General features: G+C 39.6%; 1 protein-coding gene across 6 annotated transcripts in view; it reads right to left on the bottom strand.

Moving 5' to 3' along the window:
- Positions 1-24,575, bottom strand: part of LOC132398942 (eyes absent homolog 1-like) — a 271,558-nt gene that overhangs the window by 143,270 nt on the left and 103,713 nt on the right. For 5 of the 6 annotated variants that reach the window (XM_059978783.1, XM_059978781.1, XM_059978780.1 and 2 more), the window contains 2 exons: positions 5,175-5,240; positions 203-269 (listed from right to left, as the gene is read on the bottom strand). In XM_059978783.1, coding sequence (XP_059834766.1) covers positions 203-269; positions 5,175-5,240 — 133 coding nt within the window. Of the gene's footprint in view, positions 1-202; positions 270-5,174; positions 5,241-18,038; positions 18,091-24,575 lie in introns of those variants that run through there. The other variant, XM_059978785.1, reaches the window with a different exon arrangement.

The raw sequence follows: 24,575 nt of genomic DNA, 5'->3' as shown, positions 1-24,575 counted from the left end.
GCATTCAGATTGACATAACAATGTGGGCCAAATGGCCTGACCAATGCTGTACTGTTCTATATTCTTGCTAAGATGTGAAATGACGCATTGTTGGATTGACTTTATTTCTTACATCCTTCATATACATGAAGAGTAAAATCCCTCATGTAAATTATAAATTTCATTATAACTTAAAACAAAATGTTACTTAAAGATAACTTACTTTGATGTATAAACTTGGGATGAAAACTGATGTGCTTGTCTTTTACTGAAGATATCACTTCTATTAGCTAAAGAATGTAAAGCCAGCAATTAGACAATACAGTCAATTGACAAATAATGAAGAAACAACAAATGTAAAATTATAGACTACAGCACTTGATCATGCAGTATTCTTCTTACAGCACAAAGTATTATTCATCAGCATCAATTAATATTAATTTTCATCATATAGTGCGCCTATAATGTGATCGGTTTACACCAAATGCTAATCAATCAGGCTAAGAATTAACCAATGAAATAGAAAGGTGGATAAGTTGATTTAATATTGTAACATATTTCTGATTATCTATAATTAGATTATCTGTTTTATAGGACACAATCTGAGGTGCAGATGATATGAAATTGATTTTCCTTTACCACATAAAAGATAGAATTGTCACAATTTATAGAGTTGTTTTAATGATTAGAAATACTGTTTAGATATTCAGAGAAATTACATCACATGTACAGTAAAAGTAGGGTTAAACGTAAGCGAGAGGGGTGATTAGAAGCTATGTCACATGATCAAACCAAGCAGAGAACTGTTAAGATAAATGACAGTAGAGATAGCTTTAAACAGACAGTGAGAATGGAAAGCAAAGGATAATTGTGAAATGGCATTGATGAGAATAAAAGAAGGTGGACATCTAAGAGAGTTTTATTCAGCTTTGTAGTTCTTGGATTGCGATAATTTCATTTTAGCAACATATTGCAGGAAACTAATTGCAAGCATACGTAAAATTGTGATCAAAGAAGTGTTCAATTACTTGACTGATAACCTCTTCAAATGGTCTGAAATGGCAGATCTCTTCAAAAATAGTAATTTAAATTTTAAAAATACAGAGGGAACATTGGAAATTCCATTATGGATGACAGTGGTGAATGATTGAATTGATTGACATAAAGATCATTAAAACTTCTCAAGGAAAGGTGTTTTCTGTGTTGTCAATGCTGACACACTACCTGTAGGGAGGAGTGAAAAAACCAGACAAAACCAAAGGAAGTTTTGGGAATACAGCCTGGAGGAAACATTCAGATATTTCTTACTTCCAGTATTGAATTTGAATATCAAACTAAACTTGAAAATTTCAAAACGTAAATCTTAAAGATTTTTAACAGATGAATATTTAGTTAAGTAATATTAATATTTTAAACTTACAGGTATTATGACAATTAGCGCTTGTACAGAACTCCACAATCCAGAAGTCAAGAACTGATAGTATTGGGATCACTTACATAAGGGCAACATAATCACTGGCGTTAGCCATGACTTCCACATCCTCAGACATATTTTTAAAAATATTTTCCTTCCTGACCTAGCACACTACAAGCTTTAAACTCAAAAGAATGTGTTTGAGATGCATTACATTTGTCAAAATAATAGGATACAATCTGATGCAATTGCTTATCAGAACTCATTGCTAACATCTTTAATTGTTATCAACTATTATTTATATGTAACTCATTCAAAGTAAAATCTGTTTATTTAAGACAGTTGAATAAGTGTCCTCTTGAGTCCAGTCGCTTGTCTCCCTGGTAGAGCTCTTTCTATAGGTTTTCTGAATTGTATGTTTATTTAATTGCTTGTTAATGATCTTTTCAATGTCCACTTATAAATATTCTCCTATGGCAGCCCTGAAAGATTCATTACCTTCTGAATTCATTTGCACTGTTATTTAAATCCAAACAAACTTCTTTATAGTCAAAGAAATTAAAGGATGGTGCAAACATCAGTTAGAAAGGTTATCTTTGGAAAACTCTTTGGTTAAGTAAAATTAGGCAATGATTAATGTCATTCATAATGTAACCCTATTATCAATAAAGTATCAAAATCAACAAGTTTTTGAATCATTACAGTTTAAGGCACAGTGATAAACAAAGGTTGCCAGTTGTAACTGTGGTGTGTTGTCGGTTTTTGTGAATATGAAGGATATCTAACTAATAAGATGGTTTTTCAAATTTATCTTTCACATAGCTACTAGTCATCCTTCATATTCACACAAGCCTAATTTTATTTAATCAAAGAGGGCAGGGGAAGGAAATATTTTTAAAGGAATTTGTTTTTTATTCTCCAATGGATCCCATCACCAAACACATCTTTCCTCCCCCACCTCCAGTTTCTGCTTTCCACAGGGATTGCTCCCTATGTGACTCTCTTGTCCATTCATCCCACCCCACTGATCCCCTTCCAGGCATTTTTCCTTGCAAGCGGAACAAGTGCTACACCTCCGCTCTCGCAACCATTCAGGGCCCTAAAAAGTCCTTCCAGGGGAGGCGACACTTCATCTGTGAGTGTATTGGGGTCACATACTGTGTCCAGTGCTCCTGGTGTGGCTTCAGATTGGGAGACCACATTGCCGAGCACCTACGCTCCGTCCGCCAGAAGAAGCGGGATCTCCCAGTGGCCACCCATCTTAATTCCACTTCCCATTCCCATTCCGCTATGTCTTTCCATGGTCTCCTTTATTGTTGTGATGAAACCGCACTCAGGTTGGAGGAACAGCATTTTATATTCCATCTGGGTAGCCGCCTACCTGATGGAGTGAACATCGATTACTCAAATTTCCAGTAGTATACACCCACCCCTCTCCTTCATCATTCCCCATCTTCTTTTTCCTCTCTTACCTTATCTCTTTGCCTGCCCATCATCTCCCTCTGGTGCTCCTCCCCCTTTTTCTTTCTTCCATGGCTTTCTATCCTCTCCTATTATATTTCCTCTTGTCCAGCCCTGTATCTTTTTCACCAATCTACTTCCCAGCTCTTTTTTAACCCCTCCCCCTCCCGGTTTCACCTATCACCTTGTGTTTCTCCCTTCCCTCCCGCCCCCACCTTTTAAATCTACTCCACATCTTTTTTTATTCCAGTCCTGCCAAAAGGTTTTGGCCCAAAATGTTGACTGTACTCTTTTCTATAGATGCTGCCTGGCCTGCTGAGTTCCTCCAGCATTTTGTATGTGTTTCTTGGATTTCCAGCATCTGCAGATTTTCTCTTGTTGGTGATCGATATTCATGCCATCAGATTATATACTCAAACAGAATATGAGGTGTTGCTCCTCCACCCTGAGAGTGGCCTCATCATGGCACACAATGAGGTCATGGACCAATGTGTCAGAACGGGAATGGGAATCGGAATTAAAATGTTTAGCCACTGGGAAGTTCTGTTTCCTGGAAATGAATCCAAAGACATGGAAGGTAATGGTTTTGGGAAGGAAATGAATATGCAATACTGTGAAATGTAGAGGAATAGAGGGATGTTAGAGTTTGTAGCTAGAGGTCTAGGACCAGTGGGAAAGGTAGAAGGCCAACAGGAATCTTGTCTATGGTAGCTAATTCATTGACTTCATGGCTCAGCAGATAATATGTGAACAATTTAAATCAATTAAACCAATACTAGAGAACTATGTATGGAGTAGTTTGAGTACTACATATGTAGCTTGAATAGACATCTTAGTTGCCATGGCCAAGTATGGGCTGAAGGACCTTTTCCATGCTCTACTCTATGCCCTGGTCACCACCACAGGAAGGATGTAAAAGTATTGGAGAGGAGCCACAAGAGATTTTGAAAGATGCTTCCAGGGCTTGAGAATTTTATGCGGAGAGACAGGCTTTGTTGAGTTGTTGAGGATATATTTATTAATTTATTGAGATACAACATGGAGTAGGTCCATCTGTTTCTTCAAACTGTGGTGCCTAGCAATCACTGATTCAGTCCTAGCCTAATTATGAGACAATTTACAATGACCCATTAACCTACCAACCAGTAGGTCTTTGGACTGTGGTAGGAAACCGGAGCACCTGGAGGAAACCCATGTGGTCACGGGAAGAACGTACAAATTCCTTACAGGCAGCAGCGGGAACTGAACCCTGATTGCTGGTACTGTAAAGCGTCATGCTAACCACTAAACTACGGTGCCACCCCATGTAGTTGGAATGCATAGAAATACATGGGAGCCTGAAGACCCATTTTCAATGATTTAAGGACAGCTTCCTCCCTTCTGCCATCAGATTTCTGAACGGACCATGAACACATTAACTGCATTAACACATACTTCGTTATTCCTTTTTTACATTTCTTATTTATTGTGTATTGTATAATAATTTTATGTTTTTGCAAAACAACACATTTTTCATCATGTAAGACAGTGATAATAAATCTGATTCTGAACCATGAGAGTGAATTAGAAGGACTTGTTTCCTTCAGCAAAGAGATCAGTAACAGGAGGACATAGAATGAAGTTGGAAATTTGGTGTGAAGTTGAAAAGAATTGAGTGGAGGGAGTTTGGAACTCATTGTGGAAGCATAAGCCTACACTGCATGTAAAAGAAACACTAAATATACCATAATTTACAGTGTCAAGGACTGCGATTTGAGAGGTATGATTACCCTGAAGAGGAACATGTGCAAAGGATGCAAGATGCATGGAAGAGTGTGGTTGCAAAGATACAGGGTGCATCAACAGGGCTATGACCATCCCAATAATCCACTCAGAATATAACTTATGTGAGATTGTGAGCATACATGCATACCTTTGCGTTAGAGTGTTAAAAATAAAAATATGCATCCCCTTGAGCCACTGTATTTTTGGTCATTTTTGATATGATAGGGTGAATAACCTCTTTTGTGTGTAACTTTCTGATCTTTTCCAGTCCACAAACCTGGAGAAGACATCCTGCACCATGTACAAATACAAGCTGCCAAGCCTAGCTATAAAAGATCTGCTCAAGTTGTGTAAACAGAAAATTTTCTCTTGGAAAAATAAAGTGGACTCTACCATTACACTATATAAATATGAGATGGTGTATGGACTGATGAATAACTACAGAAGGGCCCTCCTATCTAATAAATTTAGAGGCCTTTAGCCAAAGACTTCTGGTTTGATTTATCATTCTATGGTATATTTTGAATAAATGCAAACATCAACATTGTAAACATACCTGGATTAGAGAGATGTTCTAATGACGTTGTGGCAATCTCACTGCTACTCATTGACTCTGATTTGTCTGAAAAGAAAATACATCATTTACTGCACATTACCATCAAGCTCTGAAACAAAGGGGATAACTTCAATCAACTTTACTTGCTCCATCACTGAATTTTTTCCTCAACCTATGGACTCACTTTCAAGGACTCTTCATCTCATGTTCTCAATACTTATTTATTATTATGATGATTTCTTCTTTGTACTTTCAGTTCGTTGTCTTTTGCAAAATTAGTTGCTTGTCCGTTCTTTTGGAATCTTTCATTGATTCTATTATATTACTTGGACTTACTGAATATACCCACAAGAAAACCTATCTCAGGGTTGTATATGGTGACATATATGTACTTTGGTAATAAATTTACTTTGAACTTTTGAACATTGAACAAACAGTAGAGAATAGATCTGTGAAGCAACAAAGTCTAAAGGAAGGCTGAACAATATTAGTCAAAAACAATGTATTTTAATTCCATTTAAGACATCTGAAAAATATTCCATTCCATTCCTGTGCTCACCTATATCTTTGATTTTCTTTTTTCCAAAAGAAAGTGGCAATAAATGTATTTACACATTTCTTTCACTCTTCCTTTTCTATTTGTTCATTTTCACAAGGTTGTTTTCTCAGTTTCTCATGTTCTTATTTTCTCCTAATGAGTTTATGTTTTTGCATTTCCTAGTGCCCCCTTCCCAACTTTCCTTGGAAAACTTTTATCTCAGGTTGGTATCACTAAATGTGCTAATCGATGCAGTTGGTGTGTTGTGCTCTACCTGCAAGCTTCAATTCTTCAATTTCAATGGAAAAATTTCTGAGGCAGAGTACGAAATGTATATAGTGCTATAAAGCTACTAATTGGGGATGTATTTCTAGGAAGTGAGGCTTCTTGCAGATTTCCAACATGTTGAGATATTGGGGAAATTTTGCCTAACATGCCTGACACAATTCACCAGCCATTAGTTTGTTTGTTATGTGCTGCGTCATATCGTATGATGTGGGCGATCATGGTATTTCCATAACTTGATTGTTATTGCCAAATATTTCTACAGAAACAGCTTGCCTTCTTCTGGACAGTGTCTTTACAAGATAGATGACCCTTATTATCAGTTCTCTTCAGAGATTATCTGCCTGGTGTTAGTGGTCATATAAGCAGGACTTGTAATATGTACCTGCTGCCCCATTTCTTCACGGGTGTACCATCCATTATGGAATGATAATCATCTGAGTTATTGACTTAATAAGTTCCAACACTTTTCAAGAATGAGTGTTGCGGCAGTTGAGACTGGAATTTGAGAATGGTGGGAAGTGAATGCATACTTCTAGAGATGCACGGTGGAGAGTATCCCGACTGGAAACACCATGCCCTGATAAGGAAATATCAATGCCCAAGAATGGAAAAAGTCTACAAAAAGTGGTGGATACAGCCCAGACTGTAACAGGCAAAAAACTCCTCACCACTGAGTACATTTACAAAGTGGTACTGCCACAAGAAAGCAGCATCTATCACTGAGGACCTCCACCATCCAGACCACGCTCTCTTCTCACTGCTGCCACTGGAAAGGACGTACAGGAGCCTGAGGTCTCACACCACCAAGTTCAAGAACAGTTATTACTCTTTAATAACTGTAAAAGAGTAATTAAAGAAATCTCTAATTACTTTAATTACCAGCATGGATAACTTCACTCACCACAGCTCTGAGCTAATTCCACAACCTATGGACTCACTTTCAAGGACTACAATTCATGCTCTTAGTATTACTTATTTATTTTTTTATTTTTAGTTTGTCTTATTTTGCACAGTGGTTGACAGTCTTTGTTTATGTGTAGTTTTTCATTGATTATATTGTATTTTTTTTTGATTTACTGTGAATGCCTGCAAGAAAATGAATTTCGGGATAGTATATGGTGACGTATGCTGTACATACTTTGGTAATAAACTACTTTGAAATTTGGATGTTTGAATATTTGAACATCAACTATGGCATATTTTTAAATTCCAAAGGGTCACTTCCCCAAAAATAAGTTTCTAATGACAGTTTACATATTATATTAATAATATTGCTGAATAGAATCCAAATTAGTCCAAAACTCTAAAGTGAGTATCTTTGATATTCCTGTCATCTGCTTGCACAATTATTAACACACAGTTGCTTCTTTTCATATGCTTTCTCCCAATTATCTGCTCTAACTTCAGAGAAAACTTGGAATATTAAGATAATTAAATTCACAGTATATATTCTATGATATACAGGTTTTGTTTTTACAAATCCTAACCCTAATGCAGCATTAATTAGCTATAAAACAGCACGGGAACATGGTGTTCACCACAGCATTGGTGTTTACCACTGACTTAGGTTCTATTTCCACCGCTGCCTGTAAGGAGTTTGTACATTTGACCTGTAATTGTGTGGGTTTGCTCTGGGTGCTCTGGTTTCCTCCCACAATCCAAAGATGTAGCAGCTGATATGTTAATTGAACACTACAAATTGTCCCCTGATTAGGCAAGGATTAAATTGGGGGATTGCTGGGCAGTGTAGTTTGAACAGTTGGAAGGGCTTTTACTGCATTGTAACTCAATAAATAAAATAAATTCAAAACAAGCTTTGCTATTTTCTGCCATCTTTTCACCATACTTCTTAAACAGGGCAACATTTGGGCAGAACGAAAGGACACAACTTGGGATAGAGGATCAAAGAAACCAAAATATAATCCAAAAGCAATCACTTACAACTGTAACCTGTGAATTTCTTTTGAGGTTTTCCTTTGGCAGGAGAATTAAAGGAATAATAGCAAATTGCAGGAATCTATTCCCTTATTTCTGAGTTTTGGCAGTTCTTCTGCCCAAGACCTGGAAAGCAAGTGTGAGAACATTCTCGGATATGCCTCAACACAGTGGATTACTGCTGCCTTTGGTGTTGGTTCAGGTGGTAAGTGAACCAGAGGTCAAAGTACTAACAGAAGAGGAAAAAACTCAAAGAAAGAAGTGGACTAACAATAAATTGGCCAAGTTTCAGCTTGGCAAAACTGGCTCAAGATGCTTTGAATGAGGAACATTAATAATCTTTCACAATATGGAAAATAGCCATTTAGCTCAGCACACCTGGCTGCCAATCTGAAATGCTATCCAATTAATCTGTGTAGCTACTGCTAGTTTAAAAGCCTGCTTGATTCTACATGCACATCTGAGTCTAATAAAACTGCTGGGCTATGGAATGTCCTGTGATTGAAAAGAAATAAGCTTCAAATCTCTCTCATTATTCTTTGCTGATAATCTTTTCTTTCACAAATCACAAGGAAGGGATTAAAATTCATAACTCTGCCCCCTTTATTTTTAACGTAAGCTTCACACTATCATACATGTGCATGATTAAATAAGTTCAGCATTGTCCCTTTAGTTTTTGGATTCAATAGCACTTATTTATTTATTATCTATCTATGTATTTATTTATTCATCCATTAATCTATTTATTATTTTTCTATCTACTTACCTATTATTGGTTGACTGATTGAGATACAGTGCCGAATAGGCTCTCCTGGCACCCAGCAATCCTCTGGTTTAATCCTAGCCTAATCACGGGACAATCTACAACGACCAATTAACCTACCAGTTGGTATCATTTTAGGGTTTGGTAGGTGTCTTGTCTAAGCTCTCAGTTTCTGGTGTCACATTGCTGTCAGTGACATATGTCCATTGTGATGGATGCATTCGACTCAGGTGTGTTCTTCGGTTGAGCATCCAGTAGCTGGTCTACATGACATCTCCATGGCTGACCTGCAACATCCACTGTGTACATCAGTGGCCCAGTTCTTGTAGCTATCCTACAGGATGTCCACTTGTCTTCTTGGTAATCATGTGCTAGGACTTCCTGTCCAATCTCAAAGCTCCTTGCTGCTTCACTTGGCAACTGGCGGAACTGTTTATTCTTCACTTCCCTCTGGAGGTCTGCTTTCAGGAGGTCTATGTGAGATCTCAGATTCCTGTTCATGAACAGCATTGCAGGTGTTTAATTTGTCGTTGCATGAGCAGAGTTACGATACACAAAAAAGAAAGTTGTCCACCTTATGCTATACAGAATGTCCTCCTTGTCCATCACGTTAATGGACTCCTTGAAGGTTTGGATAAACCTTTCAGCGAACCCATTCATTGCTGGGTGGTGAGGAGTTGACTTGAAATGTCTGATGTCATGGTCCGTTGTCACTCAGAATTTATCCTGGTAGGTCATTTCAAGTGAAGATAGTCCTCAGAGCAGAGACAGTCTTTGCTGAGATGGTTGACTTAATTGGGATAACCTCTGGCCACTTAAAATGAGCATGAACAGCAATCCGAAGCATGGAGTCCATGAATGGCCCAGCAAGGTCAATGTGTATTCTTTGCCATGGTGAAGACAGCCACTCCCATGGGTGTAATGGTGCATTTTGAACTTTTTGACACCCTGAATCGCTTTTGGCCAAGTCTTCGATCTGGTAGTCTATTCCCTTCTCAAACGTCTTCTCTTTAGCATTTGTCAACTATCCTGACTGAAGCTATCGCCATGTTATTTTCACTTTAAATTCAGCGCATCTTTCACTGTTACTCATGTGTTCCTTCGGCCTTCTCATGCTGTTTAACTCTTGGTGTTTCGTCCCGTATCTGATAGTGCAGTTCGTGGTATTTCCTGAAATTCTGGTTTGTACTCATCGCCAATTTGTTGTGTCTGTGCAAAACTACATATACATTAAGTAAAAACATGCAGTTGGGGGATGGCTTTAACTGTGTATTCACACTGCAGTGAGAGAGAGAGAACAAAGCACATGTGTACACAACAGGTCAATACATAGTGCTAAGTGGGGGGGGGGGTTCATTGTTCTATAAGAAATAGATCAATACTTTACAAAACACACATGATCATGGGAAGTACGGCAGCATGAATAGAACCCCGACTGCGCTAACTGCTCCGCTGCAATGCCACCTGGTTGAGAGACTGGATGTTTGGTCTGCAGTGATTTGTGATCATCAAATTCAAAACTATGCCATTTTGCAGTAAAATCACTTTAGAGGGACACGGAACAATGCGTCATTAACCATTAATCATAACAGATGAAAGCTTCAGCAGATTGCACATCATGTTGGAAGATGAATAATGGGAACACAACATTTCAAAGCAGTGGAGCAAAAATGGACTGATTTGTCCATCTCGATACACAATGCATACCTGATAACTGACAAAGACGAGTATGCATTTCAAAATCTGATTGATTTTGAAGTTGGGACTGTAAGCACTCGAACCAGGAGAGTAAACTATGATCCTTCTGCTGACTGGCTTGCTCTGGCTTAAGTTTGCTTGGACTAGTAAGTCTTTATTATGACTGTCAGGATTTCTGACAACGCTACCTCTTCTGAGAGACTTGGTCCTAAATTTCACAGCAAGCCTCCTTCTCCAGAATTATTTTCCAACTAGCATGAACGCAGCACCTTGGCAAGTAGGTTTTAAATTTCATTGCTCTCTCTGTTTCACCACAGACTGACACCAAGAGGGAGTTTGGTGCAATCAACCTTCGGTGGCTAATTTTCGTAAGGGCTCGGGTTAAGGATTAAAGGTTATGACTTGGTTTGTTCTTAGATCTGCTGTGAGTGACTGCTCTCAAAGAGAACATAACAATTATATTGAAAACTGAAGTGTTTTAATCAATAAGCTCATTAATATTTAATTCTTCACCAAGTGGTTAAGCAGGCAGGACAATTGTTATTTCTGGCAGCCTGCTAAACTTCAACACTGCAACGTATGCCAAAACTACTTAATTAGCTGTACATTGTTTGAGAGCACTATGAAATTTTGCATGGTGCCATCTAAATGAAAATTTTCCTATATCCTTCCTCCTCGTCACTGGGAAGGCAATAGAGAAGTCTTAGGTCCCATTCGAGATTCAGGGACAGTTATTACCCTTCGACCATCAGACTCCTGAACCAGTATGGATAACTTCACACACCCCATCACTGAACTGATTCCACAACCTATGGACATAGCCTCAAAATTTGGGGGAGTAGATTTGGGATGGAGATAAGGATAAGCTTTTAGATAAGCTTTTCCCAGAGGGTGGTGAATCTGTGGAATTCTCTGCTCGATGAAGCAGTGGAGGCTACCTCAGTAAATATATTTAAGACAAGGTAGGGGAATTAAGGGTTATGGGGAAAAGGCAGGTAGGTGGAGATGAGTCCATGGCCAGATTAACCATGATCTTATCGAAAGGTGGAGCAGGCTCGATGGGCCAGATACTCCTGCTCCTATTTCTTATGTTCTTATAACTCACTTTCAAGGACTCTACAACTCATGTTCTCAGTATTATGTATTTGCTTGTTTATTATTATTGTTTGTTTTGTTTTTGAATTAACATTGATTGTCTTCTTTGTATGTAGTGTTTCATTGATTCGATTGTATTTCTTTGTCCTCCAGTGAAAACCTGCAAGAAAGTGAATCTCAGGGTAGTACATGGTGATATATATACATACTTTGATAATAAATCTACCTTGAAATTTGAACGTTGATTTCAGACAGTATGTCTATATAACTGAAGAGCTGAAGTCCACATAACTGAGACTCTCAGGGCCTCACAACTGGCCGCTTTTCGATAGGCCAAGGATACAGCCTAGAAGACCAGTGCGCCTTCACAGTGCCAGATTTATGTGGCTCTGGAGGCGGGCGGATTCAAGATTGATGCATTGTGGGAGAAAAAGGAAGGTCGGAAGCAGTGGGCTTGCTGTGTCCCCAGAGGCACAGAGCTCGGAAAAAGCGACGCAACAGACTTTCAATACCTTGAATCAGCAAGTTGTTTTGTTATGTCTCACCTCTTGCTATGAAATGGGGACACCTCTTTTTCCCTTATTAGGGAGAGGGAAAGCCTGTGGTATGTCCAATTACCAGCTGAACAAGTAGTCTTTGGGGTACTGCAAGTCTGTGTCTTTATTGATGCTTTGATGCACACTTGAGTGCTTGGTGGGGAGCACCGATGCTGTTTGCTGGTGGGGAGGGGTGGGGGATTGTTGCTTTGCTGCTGCTTGGACATGGGAGGGGGAGCTGGGGGGTGGTTTAGGGTTCTAACATTTAATTGTTATTCATTCTTTGGGGCACTCTTTTGTTTTCATGGTTGTTTGCGAAGAAAAAGAATTTCAGAATGTATATTGTATACATTTCTCTGACATTAAATGTACCAATTGAAATCTATTGAAGTGCCTGTAGCATGGCTGCACCCCACGTGTTTCTGCTCTCTATCTGTACTTGCATTGAACCACTGAAATAAGCCCAATTGCTACCTTGTTATATTTGGACTTGTTTGCCTGATTTAAATTCTAAACATTGGGATGGGTCAATCAGAATATTCCAACATGACTGACCTCCTGATTGTGTAATCACATTCAGATTTTAATCACATATCTGGCAGCTTAAATTCATTATACAGCAGTGAATTATTTCTGTCTAGTGCCAACAACATCTGATTAACCTTTCGTAACAAAGACACGCATTGTACCTGTGAAAACTTGTTCAACTAGCTTTGCTGCTAATAGTTCTTTGAAAAGATTTTTGTACTTCCTTTTTCTCTATAACGTAACAAATTGGATCCAAAGTAGGCTTGGCAATAGGAGGCAAAGGGGAGAAGGCAGGAGGTTGTTCATGTGATTAAAAGCCTGTGACCACAGGTGACCCACAGGAATCATTGTTAGGATCCCTGTGGTACACCTCTGGTTACAGGCTTCCAAACACATAATTAGGATCCCTACTGTTTGTTGCGATGTTAGCATTCATTTTGAAAGGACTAGAATATAAAAGTGAGGATGTAATGCTGAAGCTTTATAAGACTGATGTGAACTAACTTAGGCCCCCTGATCTAAGAAAGGATGTGCTGGCATTGAGGAGGGTCCAGAGGAGGTTCATGAGAATTATGCTGGAAACTTAAAGGGTAAATCTATGAGGAGATTTTGATGGTTCTGTGGCTGTATTCACTGGAGTTTAGAAAAATGAGGGGGGGATCTCAATGAAAGCTATGGATTTGGTATTGAACAGCCTACAGAGTGGATGTGGAGAGGAGATTCATCACGATGTTACCTGGGATGGAGCATTTCAATCATGAAGCGGGCTGGGTAGACTGGGTGTGTTATCCATGGAGCGGAGAAGGTGAGAAAGAAGCTGACAAATTATGAAGGACATACAGTAGTTTCAATAGTAAAAAAAAATGTTCCCTGCAGCAGAGATGTCTGAAACCAGAGAGCAGAGGTTTTAAGTTGGAGGCAGAGGATTTCGAAGGGATTGGAGGAAGTATTTCTTTTATCCAGAGAGTGGTTGAAATCTGAAACCCACTGCCTGTGAGGGTGGTGGAGACAGGGAAGTCCACAACATTTAAGAAGTATCTGAAAAAGCACTTACATTTCCAAAGCGTATATGGGTAGGAGCCAAGTGCTGGAAAATTGGATTTGCATTGGTAGGCACTTGATGATGAGCATGGACATGGTGGCTAAAACGTTTGTTTTTGTGCTGGCTGACTCTGCTATTCGATGCATCTAAGTAGGTGGAGGCATTTTTGAATCAAATTGTGAAATCACCAATGTACCGATTTTTTAAAAAAGTCTATTGTATACATATTTCAATACCTCAACTTTCAAAAGTATCTTACAGCCAAATATATTGCTATTGGCAATATAGGAATGGCAGATTTGAAAACTCTCACAAACAGCCATGCCGTGTGATATTGCCCCAGTTATTTGCCTCAGTAATCTTGTTTGTTGCACAAATATTGACCAGGAACCAGATGATGTTTCACCTCTTTCTTAACTATCATCACTGGTGTAATCAGCTACAAGCTGCCACTGTTCAGAATGACAAATTAAAGCACTAAATATGTAATCTACTGTGCCAAGTATTGGGCATATTTCATTTCCTTGAAACTCATGGAATGAAAGGGATGTTTTCCAAAAATAACAAGCAGGAGATCTCACACTCAGGTTGGAGGAGCAACACCTTCTGCATGGAACCCTCAATCTTATGGCATAAACATCGATTTCTCTGTCTTCTTATAATTTCTCACCACTGGCCTTCTCACTATTTCTATTTTCCATTCTGGTGTCCTCTCACCTTTGCTTCTGCTCATCTGCCCATCACCTCCCTCTGGTGCCCCTCTTCTTTCCTTTTCTCCCATATTCCATTCTTTGCTCCCATCAGATTCCTTCTTTTCAGACCGCTGCCTTTTCCACCTTTCACCTCCCAGCTTTTCACTTCATCCCCTCCCCTTTCTTATCTTCCTATCTTGCCCTCAGCTGGCTTCACCTAACACTTGCCAGCTTGTACTCCTTCCCCTCCACCACCCCATCTTCTTATGCTGTTTTTCCCCCCTTCCTTTCCAGTCCTGATGAAGGTGCTTGGCCTCAAATGTTAACTGTTCATTCCTCTCTATAGATGCTGCCTGACCAGCTGAGTTCCTCCAGCACTTCGTGTGTGTTAAACTGGAAACCCATTACCCAAGTGGGTGAATGTGGAAACTAACCTCAAGAAAGAAACTGCAGTGTTTTTTTTATTAATCTAAACTAAAATGTAAGTTTATGAATGAGAAATCCAGGCCAATTAATGGATTGAAGTCTATGGGGAACACGTTAATTTCCTCTATTTCTCTACTCTGAGGTTGGGGGCAGTTGGAGGGGTGGAAACATGGTTGACAAATTGCCTGCCCTATTTAGGCACTCATACATGACAAGTTTTGCATCCCAATACAAAACTCTTTTCAACATTATCTTTACTAATCTTAAAGTAAAAGTGAAGCCCAGCTGTATTTGTTTTGGGTTTACCGTGAATCGGTACCACTTACCTACAAAGGAATGGCTGTAGTTCTGATCTAGATACTGACTATTAAGAATTGAAGTGGGAAGAGCTAATGCTGCCAACATATGGAGTCATCAATTCCCTTCTGTTATCAAATGGGAGACTGATGAGTACATGATTAAGAGAAAGTATTTTATATATTGTATCTTGAAGCATTTCTTTTCTTTTAATTTCTAACCCTTCACTGCATGTCAAAAGTTAGCTGGAGCCAGACAATGGTTTATAGAATAAGACTATAAGGGACCAAACTCCTCTGCTGTGGGAAACATCTTCTCCACATCCCCTCTATATTTGATAGGTTTCAATGAGATACCACCCACACCCCCATTCTTTGAAACTTCAACTCCATCAAAGGCTCCTCAGATGTTAGCGCTATCATTCTCCATTCCTGGGATCATCCTCGTGAACCTCCTCTGGACACTCTCTAACGCCTGCACATCCTTTCTTAAATAAGGGGCCCCAAACTGCTTACAATACTCCAAGTACGGTCTGACCAATGCCTTATAAAGTTTCGGCACTACCCCCTTGCTTTTCTATTTTAATCCTCTCAAAGTGAATGCTAGCATTGCATTTCCCTTCCCGCAATTCAACCTGCATGAGGCCTCCCAAGTCCCTTTACAACTCTGATTTCTGAATTTTCTTCTGCTTTCGAGAGTAGTCTACACTAATAGAACCTTACAACACACAAAGTCACTCTGCTCAGTGATACTGTACTGTGCCTTTGATCAAATTTGTACCATTCATCTGCACTTTTCTTGCAACCTATGGCTAATTTGTCTTTAAATATTTATCCCATTCCTCATTGAAGGTTATTAGCTTATTTAGATTAACTATATTCTGGATTATAATAACTTGGTGTAAAAGGATTTCTGTTTCTCACCTTTGAGTCCTTTGCCAGTTATCTCAACTTTGTGTCCTCTGAGTAATAGCCTTTTTCCTAGACGTTTGTGAAGATTGGGCATGTTATCTAAAACATTGATAAGCTTGTATAGATGTGTGGTGGACAGTATATTGACTGGCTGCATCATGACCTTATATGGAAACACCAATGCCCTTGTATAAAAAGCCAACAAAAGGAAATGTATATGGACCAGTCCCTAATGTGTAAAGCCCTTCCCATAATTGAGCACGTCTGCACAGAGTGCTGTTGCAGGAAAGCAGCTCCACCACCTAGGGACCACCAGGCAGGCCATGGTCTCTTGCTGCTGCTGCCCTCAGCAAGATGGCACAAGAGCCTCAGGACCCACATCCCTGAGGTTCAAGAACTGGTTGAACCAATCAAAAGGCTCTTAAACCAGAAGAGATAACTTCATTCCTCTTAGCTTGCTCCATCACTGAACTGTTCACACTGAACTGGATTGCCTGCAAGAAAATGAATCTGGTGTATATGGTGACAGATATGTACTTCGATAATTAATTTACTTTGAACTTTAACGGAACAGATCTTCCTTAATTAGCCTAAAAAAAATTGTGATTTTAAGCACTTCTGCTAAATTCACTCATAGGCATCTCAACTCTTAAAGCCAACAATATCATCTTAAGTTCTTTTCTCTGGAGCAGCAGAGGCTGCGGGAGATCTCGTAGAGACTTAGAAGATTATGAGAGACATAGAAGAGCAGACAGACAGCATCTTTTTCCAAGGGTTGAAATGTCTAGTACCAGAGGGCATACATTTAAGGTGGGAGGGAGTTGTTTCAAGGGAGCTGTGAGAGGCAAGATTTTTTTTTATATAGAGAGTGATTGGTTCCTGGAATGCGTTGCCTGGGGTGGTAGTGGTGGCAGATACATTAGGGAATTTTCAGGGATATTCAGATAGTCACATGAATGTGAGGGAAATGGAAGGATATGGATATTGTGCAGGCAGAAGAGATTAATTTAGTTGGTCATTTGATTACTAATTTAATTTGGCACAACATTGTGGGCTGAAGGGCCAGTTCCGTTGTTGTACAGTCAGCCCTCCTTATCTGCGGATTCAACTAACCGCGGATTGGAAAAACCCGGAAGTTCTCTCTCCAGCACTCATTGTTTGAGCATGTAACGACTTTTTTGTTGTTGTCGTTATTCCTTAAACAATGCAGTATAACAAATATTTACATAGTGTTTACATTGTATTAGGTACTATAAGTAATCTAGAGATGATTTAAAGTACAGGCAGTCTTTAAGTCGGATTTGTACATAAGTTGGAACAGGTACATCCAGTATTATTTAGTGTCAGTCAAACGTTTGTCTTAGTATATAGTATATATTTTATATTTCTATGCATATAACACACTTAAGAAATAAATGTATTTCAATAACTAAACTACTGCGTTGCTTAATAATAATTGTAGCTTTCATCGGGGCAGGGCCTTTCACATTCTCCATTATTCTCACTTTATCCTTTAAAATTGTTCTGATCGTTGACTGACTGTAGCCTAATGCTTTTCCAATGACCGATGGCGTTTCACCTCTTTCCGATTGCTTTATTATTTGCACTTTATTTTCAATCGTGATCATTTTCCGTCAACGGAACAGAAACACTGCGGATTCAGCAGCAGCCGCGGGCGGCGGAACCAGAGCTCCGCCGGGCCCTCGAGTCCACCTGCACTGCGACAGGTTAAATAAGGGACTTGAGCATTCACATTTTTTGTGTCCGCGGGGGGGGGTCCCGGAACCAATCCCCCGCAGATAGGGGAGCGCCGAAAATCTATGATCTAAAATCCGTACTAATATCTGTGTTCTCTTCCCACTCTGGACACTAGAAGTCCCTCATTCTTGGGATAATTTCCTCTCCATAATCTTGATATCCTACCTAAAATGCATTGCCCAGACTAATGTACCTGTCAGATAGTGACTACAAGAACAGATGAGACAAGGAGCAGGTGTAGGTTACTCTGCCCTTTAAGCTTCCCGCCCCCTGACTACAACGATCATTGCTGATCAGCCTGAGGCATCAAATCCTCTTCTGCGTCAGTTCCCTATAGTCATTAATATCTCAACCTACCAAAAATGTATCTACCTCCTCTGTAGATACCTTGATTGGTCTTGCCGGTGCACCCATTTAGCTAGGCAATTCCAGAGGCTCATCAACCTCTGCAAGACAGAAGTGATGTAATAAAATTATTCCTGAAACAGATAGCCAGGGTGGTAACATACTGTATTATCCTTTTTAAACATAAATAGTTTCATGACCTCCATCAGCATTTTACTTGCGTTCAGACAAAAATCAGTTGAGCTACCCAAGGTCAGCAATTTAATAATTAAATGAGTTAGTATGGACTGAGACTCACATGTGCAAAGATTCCAAAGTATTGAGATAATTTAAACTGTAGTGATTTTGCAGAGGAGGTTTTAGTAACGCTAGCCACCCTTACACTGGTTCCACCATATGTATTTGTTAAATGAGATCACCGAAACACTTCGCCAAGACCGTTTGCCAATGGCTGCAGATACACTTGGTGGCCACTTTATTAGGTACACCTGCTTGTTAATACAAATACCTAATCGACCAATCATGTGGCAGCGACTCAATGTATAAAAGGCATGCAGACATGGTAAAAAGGTTCAGATGCTGTTCAGACGAAACATCAGGATGGTGAATAAATGTGATCAAAGTGACTTTGACTGCAGAATGACTGTTGGTGTGAGATAGGGTGGTTTGACTATCTTAGAAGCTCCTGATCTTGTTTTCACACAACAGTCTCTAGAGGTTATGTTCTGCGAAAAACTAACAACATCCAAGGAATGACAGTTTTCTGGTTGGAAAAATCACTTTTTAATGAACGAGGCCAGAGGAGAATGGCTAGACTGGTTCAAGCTGAGAGGAAGGTGACAGTAATTCAAGCAACCATGTGTTACAACAATGATACGTACAAAATGCTGGAGGAACTCAGCAGGTCAGGCAGCATCTATGGAAAAAAGTAACCAGTCAATGTTTTGGGCCAAGACCTCTCTTCTTACATTTTTCCATAGATGCTGTCTGGCCTACAGAGTTCCTCCAGCAGTTTTTGTTGGATTTCCAGCATCTGCAGACTTTCTTGTGTTTCTAATTTACAATAGTGATATGCCCAACAGCATCTCTGAACACACAACACATCATCATTGAAGTTCGTGAAGAAGATCACGAACATACGATCAGTAGTCACTTTATTAGGTACAGGAGGTACTTAATAAAGTGACCAACGAGTGTACATTGGCTGTCAAAATGCAATATTGAGTTGCATCACAATTCTTCCCACTATCTAAATTAAGTACAGCTGAGATTCTTAAGCACTTTGAAGTTACACCCACTTGAGAGAGTTTTGCTTAATTCTGTGATATTCTGTTGCTCTTCAGATGCAGAGTTTCCCCGGCATTTTCTGTTTTTATTTTTACTTCATTCTGAATGTCCACCTAACAGCAATATTCTCCACTCCTGGGACAGGGAAACACTTCAAAGTTCAAAGTACATTTATAATCTAAGTATGTATACATTATACAAGCTTGAGATTCACTTCCTAATAGGCAGTCATACACAATGCCTTCACATAGGGAGGATTTTAGTAAACATGGGGTTACTTTATGATGAACATATTTACATTTACATTTAATAGTTTGCACTATCAAGCAGAGACAAATTCAGCTGCAGTATTCAAAAGGGAGCTGGATAAGTATTTGAAAGGAAATTTGCAGAGCCATGAGGAGAGGATAAAAATGGTCTGTAATTACATTCCGCATAACTGACTTTACCAGTTTACCTGTCCCAGTTTGAAAACCTTGGCAATACAATGCGAGGTGATGCAGTGTACTATCAGGTTTTCCACAATCTAAGTTAAGATCATTAAAAATTGAACTAAAAATAAGGGGATAATGATGAACATATTTGCCTCAATAGCTGCTGCATACGTCATAAATACAAACAGGAACAAAGCTTCAATACACCTCTGTAATCCATTTTCCTGATCTCGTCACACGTAACCTATTAGATAGTTGAGCTAGCAACTCGGCCTCGTGAAAAACAGACAGATGCTGAAGAAAGGGCAAGGTTGCTGCCCAATGTGCCACAAGGCGCAGGAAAGAACATCATCAACCACAAAGTATTAATCCCCGATGTATAAATTTTTCCATGCCGTTGTTTCTATACAGTATCACTGCCATTTGTGAATGGTTTTTAACATGAATCCTACTCTTTAATATGTGTTTTCTTCCTCCAAAGGGTGAAAAGGTTAAACTAAAATGATACTCAAGCGATTCATGCCTGATGGGTTTTCAGTGCCACTTTGCTTATTTATGTCTGGCAAGCTGTGCCTACATTTTTGTAAGTGATGCCATGGTCAGATGTTTGTGCTTGTGGTGGTGTGATATGCAGTGAGGATTCTGAGCTGGTTGTTACTAGATCTAATGTTTCAAGAATGATATGTTCGCAGTATGAGTCACCGCTTTTACTCAATAGTTACTTATTCCAAGCTAATACATTGGTTGCTGGTTACAACATTCTACATACCACTCTTGTACTTTACCTGAAATATTAATGCATAAAGGAGTATTGCATTGCAGATGTATAGGTTGTATTCAGCGATCAGGTCAACATTGAGGAGAGTGAATTTATCCACACTGGTTTGGGAGTCCAGTGGATGAAGGAATAGTTAATCCCCTTCATCCATCAGCTCCTGAACCAGCATGGATAACTTCACTTACCTCAACACTGGACACATGAAGTGGATTTACTTTCAAGGACTTTACAATTCATGTTCTCAGTATTATTTATATATTCTCAGTATAATTAAATTTGCCAGTGAAACTACATTGGTTGGACTTATCTCAAATAATAACAAGGTAGTCTACAGGGAAGAAGTCATCTCTCTGACGCAGGGTGTCAAGAAAACAACCTTTCCCTCAATATCACAAAAATAAAGGAGCTGGTTCTGGACTACGGGAGGAATGGAGCTGGGCTAACCCCTATTGACATCAATGGATCTGGGGTTGAGAGGGTGAACAGCTTCAAGTTCCTCGGCATCCACATCACCGAGGACCTCACATGGTCTGTACACACCAGCTGTGTGGTGCATAGGGCACAACAGCGCATCTTTCACCTCAGACGGTTGAGGAAGATTGGTATGGGCCCCCAAATCCTAAGAAATTTTTACAGGGACACAATTGAGAGCATGCTGACTGGCTGCATCACCGCCTGGTACGGGAACTGTACCTTTCTTCATCGCAGGAATCTGCAGAGTGGTGCGGACAGCCCAGAGCATCTGTAGATGTGAACTTCCCATGATCCAGGACACTTATAAGGACAGGTGTGTAAAACAGGCCCGTTGGATCATTGGGGACCCAAGTCATCCCAACCACAATCTATTCCAGCTGCTACCTTCTGGGAAACGGACTGCAGCATAAAATCCAGGACCAACAGGCTCGGGGATAGCTTCTTCCACCAGGCTATTAGACTGATGAACTCACATTGATTTGAGTGTACTCTATATTACATTGACTGTTCTATTTGTTATAAATTATTATAAATTACTATGATTGCACATGGTACATTTAGATGGAGACATAACATAAAGATTTTTACTCTTTATGTATATGAAAGATGTAAGAAATAAAGTCAATTCAATTCAATATTTATTTATATCTGCATAGTCTGTCTTCTTTTGCAGATTGGTTTCTTGTCATTCTTTGTGTGTAGTCTTTCGTTGATCTTTTTGTATTTCTTTGTTTTACTGTGAATCCTGGCAAGAAAATGAACCTCAGGGTGGTTTATGTTGGCATATATATACTTCGATAATAAATTTTCTTTGAACTCTGAGGATAGCCACAAACCTTATTACATGATTGTGATCTTCTGTGTGCTTACTGTGTGTGACTGTTGGTAATGCGTCTTTGCGCCTCGACCCTGTGGTACCGCTGCCTCGTTTGGCTGTACTCATGAGTATTCATGTATGGTTAAACAGCAATTAAACTTGAATTGAATTGAATTGAAATTGTTCCTTATAAAACAGATTAGGATTTACACATATCACACTTACACTTTAAGATAAATATCTTTCTTAGAATCACTGAATTATAAACTGGTTGTGGTGCACAAGTCAGTACTGGCTTTATTTAGGAGAAATCCTGCTAGTCCTACTAACTCACCATCCCTAAATAAATCCTGAAAATTCCTTCCTTTCAAGAATGTAAACACTTCCTTTTGATTGCTGCTATTCAATTTGCCTCCACCACTACCCTTGGAAGTCCATATTATAAGCAGATTAACATACATGTGATGGAGATAAAGTAGCCTTTTATTTACAAAAATATACCTGAATCACTACTAGGCGTGGAGAGTTTTCCTCCGGTGAATTGGGTGTAGAAAATCAGGAGATATGATTAAAATCTGAATCAATCTTGAGGGAAGTAATTTAAGAATTAATTCCAGTGGAATTAAACAATGGCTTTTTAAGAAATTAACACATTTCAATGTCTGAATACTGCATTTATAGAAGTAAAGAATTGTCAAGAGTTTAAGGAGAAAACCTCATGATCTGGACAGAAATTAATACTTAAAAAACACTTAACTTTGGCTTTTCCCTTAACTCGGAGGTTCCAAAACTTTTTCATGCCATTAACTGAGGGGTCCGTAGACCCCTAGTTGGCATCCGCTGCCTTAAACTCTCTTTGCATTCTTACTCATTTAAGCATTTGAAGAGAAACTCATCAACCAGCAGTTAAATAGACGGGGGTGGGGGGTGGGCGTGCAGTAACCGATGGCTTTAATACCACTAGGCAGGAGGTACAGGAGCCTGAAATCCACATCACCAGGTTCAAGAACCTCTATTTCCCTTCAATCATCTGGTTCTTGAAACAAAACTCTAATCACACCGAACACTTTGATCATTTTTGGCTGTTCTCATTGTGTTTTTCCTTGTAAAAATTCTGTATGCATTTTATTTTTATGTTTATTTCTTTAGAGATACAGCATGGAACAGGCCCTTCCAGCCCAACAAGCTGCAGCACCCAGCAACACACCTAAATAAGTTTAAAGTTCAAAGTACAACTATTATCAAGGTATGTATACAGTTTACAGCTTTGAGATTCATCTCCATACAGGCAGCCACAAAACAAAAAAATACCACCGAACACCCAATGCGCAGAGAAAAAAAAACAGAAAAATCATGCTATTAGTAAAAGTAAGCAAATAACATTCAGAACTGAAGTTTACGAAAGTGAATCCTCTCAGAGCGGTGAAGCCACAGCCTCCGTTCAGAGCAGAGCCGAGTAAGCTTTGCAGAGCAGCAAGATGAACTGATCTGTCCTTGACTTCTGACCCCAGCACCCTGGCCTATCAATCTGACCTGGCACTTAAATTATCCCAACAATATTCAGAATCAGAATCAGGTTTATTATCATCTGCGTGTGTCATGAAATTTGTTAACTTTGCAGCAGCAGTTCAAGGCAATACATAATATAGAATAAATAAATAAATCAGTTACTATATATGTATATTGAATACCAAATCTCTTCAAACTCCTAATGAAGTATAGTCGCTGTCTTGCCTTCTTTATATCTGCATCAATATGTTGGGACCAGGTTAGCTCTTCAGAGATCTCAACACCCAGGAACTAGAAACTGCTGACTCTCTCCACTTCTGATCCCTCTATGAGGATTGGTTTGTGTTCCTTCATCTTATCCTTCCTGAAGTCCACAATCAGCTCTTTCGTCTTACTGATGTTGAGTGCAAGGTTGTTACTACGACACCACTCTACTAGTTGGCAAATCTCGCTCCTGTACGCCCTCTCGTCTTCGTCTGAGATTCTACCAACAATGGTTGTATCGTCAGCAAATTTATAGATGGTATTTGAGCTTCTGTATGCCTAGCTACGTGGTCATGGGTATAGAGAGAGTAGAGCAGTGGTCTCAGCACACACTCCTGAGGTGTGCCAGTGTTGATCGTCAGCGAGGAGCGGATATTACCACCAATCTGCACAGATTGTGGTCTACTGGTTGGGAAGTCAAGGATCCAAATGTAGACGGAAGTACAGATGTCCAGATTCAGTAACTCCTCAATCAGGATTGTGGGAATGATGGTATTTAATGCTGAGCTATAGACGATGAACGGCATCCTGACAGAGGTGTTTGTACTGTCCAGGTTGTCTAAGGTCATGTGGAGCCACAGAGATTGCATCTGCCATTGACCCATTCTGGCGATAGGCAAATTGCAATGGGTCCAGGTCCTTGCTGAGGCAGGAGTTCAGTCTAGTCATGACCAACCTCTCAAAGCATTTCATCACTATCGATGTGAGTGCTACTGGGTGATAAGTCATTAGGGCAGCTCACATTATTCTACTTGGGCACTGGTGTAACTGTTGCCTTTTTGAAGCCCGTAGCAGTGAGAGGTTGAAGTGTACTTGAATACTCCCTCCAGTTGGTTGGCACAGGTTTTCAGAGCCTTACCAAGTACTCCACCAGGACCTTCCACCTTGTGAGGGTTTACCCTCTTCTAATCACAGGACAATTTACAATGACCAATTAACCCACCTATAGATACATCTTTGGACTGCGGTAGAAAACTGGAGCACTC

Source organism: Hypanus sabinus, chromosome 9 (assembly GCF_030144855.1).
Source record: "Hypanus sabinus isolate sHypSab1 chromosome 9, sHypSab1.hap1, whole genome shotgun sequence".
Lineage (NCBI taxonomy): Eukaryota > Metazoa > Chordata > Chondrichthyes > Myliobatiformes > Dasyatidae > Hypanus > Hypanus sabinus.
Note: the sequence above shows the minus strand (reverse complement) of the source record. Positions and strands in the feature narration are given on the sequence as shown.